Source organism: Gossypium hirsutum, chromosome D07, assembly GCF_007990345.1.
Source record: "Gossypium hirsutum isolate 1008001.06 chromosome D07, Gossypium_hirsutum_v2.1, whole genome shotgun sequence".
In the NCBI taxonomy this organism is placed as follows: Eukaryota; Viridiplantae; Streptophyta; class Magnoliopsida; order Malvales; family Malvaceae; genus Gossypium; species Gossypium hirsutum.
Genome location: NC_053443.1, coordinates 36,615,789 through 36,624,166, shown reverse-complemented (window position 1 = coordinate 36,624,166; position 8,378 = coordinate 36,615,789). Strand labels below are relative to the sequence as shown.

Genomic DNA, 8,378 nt, shown 5'->3' with positions numbered 1-8,378 from the left:
GTGGAGAAGAATCCACTTAGTATCTTGTGGTATTAATAGGAGGTAAAGCCCAATAAAAGGTCCAACTGAATCCATAATAAGTGGGACCCAACAGAGGGTCCATCAAGTTCAAGTTGTAGTAGGAATATAACAATGACTAAAAATTTTATTTTCTTAAAGTTTGCTCTCTATAGCACGTATTGTGTTTTTGTTCCTCTATCTCTTTATTATTTGTTTGATTGATCTGAAGTGTGGAAGTATGCTGCCATGGAGGATGAGTTGGCAGGATTGAATATTGAGGATGGAGAAGAAAAAGATGCATTGTCTTTGCCGATTGATCTGGGGGTGCAAAATTCGGCCTATGAACATTGTTTGGCTGGCTGCTTCCTAACAGTAAGTATTGTTCATTTTTAGGCAATAAAGGACATGATGATTAATTTGTGGCATCCGCTAGGTAGGGTTTAGATTTAGATCTGGGTGTGAAGAGATTTTTGTTCAAGTTCTTCAATGGAATGGATGTGGATCGGGTGGTTCAGGGATCTCCTTGGACGTTCAATAATCATCTGTTGATTATTCACTGTTTGGAGAAGGACGAGGAACCACTGCAGGTCCCTTTGGTTTTTTCTCCTTTTTGGGTGAATATTCATGATTTACATCTGGGATTCTTTTCAGAATCTATAGCCATACAATTGGGTACCTTTATTGGGAAATTTTTAGAATATGATTCTAAACAGATAAATCGTGGTTTGAAGGGTTATCTAAGGATTCGAGTGGAAATTGATGTGAAGAACCCACTGAAGAGAAGAAAAAAGATAACACTTTCGTCATCAAAATTCACTTAAGTGAATTTTTGTTATGAGAAACTCACTCTTTTTTGTTTCTATTGTGGATGTTTGGGCAACAATGATAAATTCTGTCTACTTCGATTGCGTTAAGGAGGAGATATTTCAGAATTTTGGTAGGATCTATCCCTAAAAGCACAGTCAAAGCGAGCATCTATAGTGAATAGTGTTTGGCTATGTGAGGAGGGGGTGATGCCTCTAATGAAAGTTTTTGGAACGCGAAAGGATCAAGGAGTAATTAAAGAAGTGAATTTAGAAGTGAAATGTGGAACAATATAAATACGGTGCTAGGATTTAATTCGGAAGGACATCCAAATCATGATACGGGGAACCAATTTAGCACCTATGGTGGATTAGGCCGAAATAGCATGGAGCATGATTTTGAAGAAGACCAAATTGTGTATGTGGAAGGAAAAAAATCCCAGAATAGTTTTGGTGGCTCCTATTGTTTCAGACTTAACTAATTCAGCAAGAGCTTTGGCTGAGTAACAAAAGGCTCAACCTAATCAATTATTGGCGGCTGCAAAGGGGTAGGCCAACTAGGCGTAATAAAAATCGTATGTTGGAATGTCCGCGGATTGGGGAGACATGGGCTACTTGAAGGCTTTGGTTTATGTTGAAGGTTATCAATATCTATATTGTATTCTTAATGGAGTCAAAATTAGATGAAAAGAGAATGAAGAAGGTTCGATAAAAATGTGGTGTTAATAATAGGCTAGATGTTGATGTGGATGGTTCTAGGGGGACTTCGTTTGGCATGAAATGGGGATGAGTTGATTAATATTCATAGTTTCTCTAAAAATCATATAGATGCAGATATGCATGAAGTAGAGGAGAATTTGAAGTGGAGATTAACGAGGTTTTATGGAGCTTCGGATGTCAAGAATAGAAAGGATAGTTGGTCTCTAAAGCGGTTAAGGAGAAATGATGATTCCCTTTAGATTGTTTGTGGTGACTTTAATGAGATCTTATACTTTCATTAAAAGGCTAGAGGAATACCTAGGGAGGAAAGATGCATGTAAGGTTTTCGAAAGGCTTTAGATGATTGTGAGCTAATGGATGGAGGTTTTTCGGGGCCTTGGTTTACTTGGGAGAGAAGGAATCTACATGAGATGAATATAAGAAAATGTTTGGATAGAGGGGTGGTCAATTCACATTGGTTGACTATGTTTCCAGAATATTCAATTGAGCATTTGCCCTATTCTTTTTCGAATCATTGCCCTCTTCTAATTCAAAAGTTCAATCTATGAAAAATGGGGAGGATGTAGAAAGTTTTGATTTGAAGCGTGGTGGATTCTGGAAGACTCATGTGAAGACTTGGTTCATCGGGTTTGGGAGTCAACCACGAGTGATGTTTTGGTGAAATTAGGGGTGCTTACAGATGCATAGCAGGTATGAGAAAATAGCATTAAAGAAAAACGGAAGGGGGTCACAAATATTTTAAATTAAAAATTAAAGGTTTTACCCGAAGAGGAAAGAGATGATGACACGATTGTTGAGATCATTGAAGTGAAACTTCATCTTAATTGGGAGATGAAAAAAGAAGTGTATTGAGAACAAAAAGGCCGAGCAAATTGGATGAAAATGGGGGATAGGAATACAACATTTTCCCATAGATTTTCATTGCAATGAAGACATATAAACCGAATTTAGAGGTTGGAGGATGAGATGAGAGGGCCTAAAAGTGTAAAGAGCGAAATGGAGGTTGTTGCTCGAAATTATTTTGAAAATCTCTTTTCTACGAAAGGGGCGGGAAACGTGGAGCATATTTTATTGGGGTTGGAGTGGAAAATAACTAATGATATGAATCAAATGCTTATGGCTAAGTATTCTGCTGAGGAGATTTATGCTACTTTAAAAGGGATGGGTCCAACAAAAGTAGAGGAATGACAGGTTTTCAGCGATTTGTTACAAGTAGTTTTGGCATATTATCAAATCTGATGTGGGCGAATTCTATGTCAAAATTCTAAATGAAAGTATGTCTTTGGAACCATTAAATGCCACAAATTTGTGTTGATTCCGAGAGTTTCACAGCCTACGAATCTATCTAATTTTAGGCCTATAAGTCTTTGTAATGTGTTCTATAAATTAGTTTTAAAAACTGTTGTAAATCGTCTTCAACAAGTTTTTGATATTTGTATAGACGAGGCCCAAAGTGCTTTTGTATTGGGCAGATTGATTACAGATAACGTACTTCTTGCTTATGAGGTCCCTCATACATTTAAGTAAGAAAGAACAAGAAGAAAGAGGTTTCTGGCGTTGAAGTTGGATATTAGTAAAGCATACGATTGGGTAAAATGGTATTTTATGAGCCAAATGCTGCTAAAAATGGGTTTTGCTAATTCATGGGTGGATTTTATTATTCATTGTATTAGTTTAGTGTCTTATTCAATACTGATAAATGAGAGAGAAGGGAAATGATTTAGTCCATCTAGAGGTTTGAAACAAGGAAACTGGTAGCACTAGAAAGAACATAGGTTTTCCCCCTTACTTATTGGTTAAATTGTTCCCATTTAGTTATCCTTAGCATACATTTTAGCATTTTCAGTTTAGTAAATTAAATTTTATAACCCAGTGAATCTTAGAATATTTTATCCTGAATTTTGCTATCTTATTGCATTAATGCTGCTGCATGAGTTAATCCCAGATTGCATTTAGAATTGTCACCACACCTGACAATTGCCCGCAATGTCACTGCATGAGTTAATTCCAGATTGCGTCTAGAATTACCTTTGCACCTGATAGCTGTTCGGATAAGAACCAAAACTGTGTGAACTGTCTAGTTTGGTATAACTAACCAGTACGTACAAGGACAAAATAATTTTGAGGAAAGGATAGCTGTATTGTTGGAGGAGGACATAAAAGGTGGATGTGAGAAGAAAAATGGAGCTTTTTTCTCTTCATCATAATCTTTATCATCCTACCTTGAAACTTGTGACCATGGCAGCTTAAGCCTCTCATGGGTGAGCCAACGTGAAAACTAGATGCAGACTAGCTCCTAACGAGGAGACCTAAGTGCGAGACAAGAGGGAATAGAGAGATTCAGTCGAGTTGTCTAGGGATAGTAGTCTCCATTCGATTCTTTTTTATTTCTTTCTAAATGCTGGTGAGTACTCTCTTATTTCTATTTGTACAGAAATACACATGAATTCTTAGTTAAATTTTATCTTATTGAATCTTGCTTTTATTGTTTAATCTTGGGGTTTAAATGTTTTTTAACACGGAATTGTTATTGCAGTCACTGACACTGGAAAGTGCAATGACAGCTTGAGCCAACAAGCATTACAATGGAAGTTGAGTGAGGATTAGAGGAATTTAGTCCACTTGTTCTTAATAGTGTCATATTGCCATCATCGAAAGGTAAGGTTAGTATGCATGTTTAAGTCTCAGATTAAATAAGGGAGTGACACTGGGTAAGATATATATTGAACTTTATTGCTTCGACAATCACCTATCTTTTTATACCTTGTGAGCATTTAGTATTCTGCTGAAGATTCATGTTGGGGATCCCTGATTGTCATTATCATATTTTATTTTATTTTTTAAAATTTATTACATTGATAACTATTCTCACAATTTATCTCATTTCTATCTAGTTGTACATCGACATTAATAGACAAAAGACTACCATCTTTCTGGGATCAATATTCGACAAACTCACATCTATCTACTATACTTGTATTGATAGTGTACGCTTGCACATTCTTGCTATGACATAAAAAACCGATCAAGTTTTTGGCGCCGTTGTTGGGGATGGCGTTTGTGTGATGTTAATTTTTGGTTGTGTGTTTTTGCATTTTATTTTCCTTATATAATATTTAGTATTTACTAACTAGATTTTCTTTGTTTCTATTTCTTTAACTTCATTGTAGGTGTTTTATGACCCGAAGAAATATGGATTTTCTTGTCAATTTTGATCGAAAAATTGAAAGGACTATTCGGAGTAGACTTCGAGAACAAAGAAATATGGCTTTACCAGGAAACAATGTAGCCATACCCCTGATGCAACAGTATAATGTTAATAACCCATTGTTGTCACAGACAAGATTTTGGAGTACATATCTTGGATGATTCACAACCAGGAGTTGTTAGGCCAGCAATCTATGCTGGGAATTTTGAACTCAAGCAAGTAGACAATATGCTAGACTACCACATGAAGATGTGAGAGAACTTCTTAAATCCTTTTTCTTGATCTGTGCTTCCTTTAGTCATCAAAGCGTTCTTGATGAGGCCTTAAAGATGCAATTATTTCCTTATTCCTTACAGGAAGAGCCCGTACTTGGTTTTTTGGACTACCTGTCAGATTAATTACTTCTTGGGATGCACTAGCAACACAGTTTGTGTTGCGATTTAACCCGCTGACGATGAATGCTCGTCTTCGAAATGATATTACTGCTTATCATTAGCTGGATGACGAAAATCTTCACACCATAGGAGAATGTTATAAATATTTACTTCGACGTTTTCCAATGCACAACATTCAACCAGAAACACAAATTGAGATTTTTATAATGGGTTGAATTCACATAAAAAGAATCTTGTCGACGCATCAGCCAATGGCCCTCTGCTGGATTGTACTTATAGCGATGCTTGAGAATTCTTGAGAGAATTTCTTAAAATTATTATCAATACCCTATCTCTAGAGTTGTACAAGCAAAAACTAGTCCAGGAGTTATTGAATTGGATGCAATAACCGCACTCAGCTGCGAGATTCAAGGTAATTATAATCCCAAGTAAGGGAATTACAATCAACAACAGTAGAGTTACAATCAACACACTCAGATGCATCCACAACAAGGCCAGTTACATCCACACTAAAATTTGATGCAGCCACAACATTATTCATTACCAAATCAACATGTTCAAGGACATCGACAGCAACCGTACACTCAAGCTTCTACTTCTGACCCATTAGCAACTCTTGAGGCATTAATGAAGGAGCATATTACTCGCATGGAAGCTATCGTACAAGGGAATTCATCTTCTATTCAAGCATTGGAGGCACAATTAGGACAACTTGCTTCAAATCTGAATACTCAACCATCAGGCTCATTACCTAGTGACACGAAAAATCCTAGTCCGAGGGGGAAAGAACATTGAAAGGCTATCACTCTTAGGAGTGGTAAACAAACTGGAGAACCATTTATCGACTCTAATGTAGCACATCAAGATATGGATGGCGTGGTCACTGGTGAGAAGGTTGAATCTAAAGAGTTTGTCGATGCATCAGACAAAAAAATTCCACAAATTGTCACTCATATGCCTAATGTCCGACCTTCTAAATTGTCAATGCAATCAAAGGTGTCGACGCAAGCAGATATATCTCTACCTTTACCCATCCCACAAAAAGTCAGGAAGAATGAGCATTACAAGTAGTATTAGTAGTTCCTGGACACACTGAAACAACTGGAGATCAACATTCCTTTAGTAGATGCTCTGGTACAAATTCCGAGTTATGGGAAATTTATGCGAGGCCTCTTGTTCAAGAAGAAGAAGCTCAATGATATTGAAACTATTGCACTCACAGAAGGCTGTCGTGTTGTTTTGACAAACAAGCTGCCCCCTAAATTGAAAGATCCAGAGAGCTTTATCATCCTATGTTCAATTGGTAATTATTATTTGGGTAAGGCGTTATGCGACTTAGGAGTTAGTATTAACCTAATGCCATTATCTACTTTCAAAAAGTTAGGAATTGGTCACATGAAATCTATTGCAGTGACATTACAACTAGACGATCGATCCTTGGGTCAATCTGAAGGGAAAATAAAGGACGTCTTAGTTCGTATAGATAAATTCAATTTTCCAGATGATTTTATCATACTTGACTGTGAGCCAGGCAAGGAGGTTACCATAATCTTGGGACGACCATTTTTAGCCACCGGCCGAACTCTGATTGATGTTTATAAAGGTGAACTAACCATGTTACTTAATGATGAGCAAGTCACCTTCAGTGTTTTTGAATCTGTTCAATGCGAGGACAAAGAAGAATGTCATATTGTTGATGTGCTAGATGATCTAATTAAGGAAGAATTCAATGTCCAAAGCACAACACTTTCTGAAGAGTTTCTAGTGACATCTGATGTCGAATGCTTAGACGATTGTGATAGCATGGTTGAAGCTAATAATTTTGAACTCAAGCATGGATGGCAGATTGAATCCTTAGACCTAGCCAGTAGAACAACCCCAATTTTCAAACCATCTATTGAAGAAGCTCCTGCTCTAGAATTGAAACCACTACCTCCTCATATTAAATATGTCTTTCTAGGTGATCACAATACTCTCCCAGTTATTGTCTTCGCAACACTGGATGTACCTCAAGAAGAGAAATTAGTCCGTATTCTTAAGCAACATAAACGAGCTATTACTTGGAGTATTACCGATATTCAAGGTATTAGTCCTTCTTTTTGCATGCACAAGATCAAGTTGGATGATGAAGGTAAGCAATCGATTGAACAGCAAAGAAGATTAAACAAGAAGATGAAGGAAGTTGTCAAGAAGGAAATCATAAAATGGCTTGATGATGGAATCATTTACCCGATTTTTTATAGCAAATAGGTCAGTCCAGTGCAATGCGTGCCTAAAGAGAGTGTCATCACTGTGGTTCGCAATGATAAAGATGAATTAATTCCTACACACATTCCCACGGGATGGCGAGTTTGTATGGAATATCGCAAATCGAATACGGCCATAAAGAAGGATCACTTGTCACTTCCTTTCATCGACCAAATGCTGAATCGGCTTGCTGGAAAGGCCTATTAGTGCTTTTTAGACAACTATTCTGGGTACAATCAAATTGCTATTGCACCGGCGGATCAGGAGAAAACAACGTTCACCTGCCCTTTTGGTACTTTCGCTTTTCGCTGTATTCCTTTCGGTCTTTGCAATGCACCAGTAACATTTCAAAGGTGCATGATGGTTATATTCTCAGATAAGATCAAAGATTCTTTAGAGGTCTTTATGGATGATTTCTCAGTCTATGGGAATGATTTTGATCATTGCACTAAAATTTTGGATAAAGTACTAAAGTGATGTGAGGACACACAGTTAGTCTTGAATTATGGGCATTGCAAAAAGCATACAAAACTCCATTAGGGATGTTGCCGTGTCAATTGGTTTTTGAAAAAACATGTTACTTGCCAGTTGAACTAGAACACAAAGCAATGTGGGCAATTAAGCAAGTGAACATGGATTATGAAGCGGCTGGAAAAAAAAGACTGCTGGATATCACTAAACTAAAGGAGATTAGGAGAAATGCTTATGAAAATGCTGCAATTTACAAGGAAAAGACCAATGGATGGCATGAGAAGATTATTTTACAGCGACAATTCATCGCGGGTCAATAGATTTTATTATTCAATTCTCGACTTAAATTGCACCTAGGTAAATTGCATTCACGTTGATCTGGACCTTTTGAAGTTGTTGATGTTTTTCCTCATGGTACAGTCACAAATCGAGATTTATGTGATGGACACCAATTCAAAGTAAATGGACAGAGGCTGAAACACTATTTTGACAACAGTGATCAAAAGCAAGCAGTGACCATTAAATTGGTAGAAA

At 37.1% G+C, this 8,378-nt stretch overlaps 1 protein-coding gene across 1 annotated transcript; it reads left to right on the top strand.

Moving 5' to 3' along the window:
* Positions 1 to 5,993: 5,993 nt before the first annotated feature.
* LOC107956168 (uncharacterized) lies at positions 5,994 to 8,164 on the top strand. Its single transcript, XM_016891899.1, has 5 exons — positions 5,994 to 6,170; positions 6,507 to 6,890; positions 6,972 to 7,257; positions 7,591 to 7,683; positions 7,962 to 8,164. The coding sequence occupies exons 1-5, from the start codon at positions 5,994 to 5,996 to the stop codon at positions 8,162 to 8,164; spliced, it is 1,143 nt and encodes a 380-aa protein (XP_016747388.1).
* Positions 8,165 to 8,378: the final 214 nt, after the last annotated feature.

Excerpts from the sequence above, each read along its gene's own strand:
- LOC107956168 (XM_016891899.1), top strand. The coding sequence starts at position 5,994 with ATGGATGGCGTGGTCACTGGTGAGAAGGTTGAATCTAAAGAGTTTGTC. Across the intron at positions 6,891-6,971 it reads CACTTTCTGAAGAGTTTCTA|ATTGAATCCTTAGACCTAGC; the intron begins GTGACATCTGAT and ends CATGGATGGCAG. Across the intron at positions 7,684-7,961 it reads TGGTACTTTCGCTTTTCGCT|TTGAACTAGAACACAAAGCA; the intron begins GTATTCCTTTCG and ends GTTACTTGCCAG.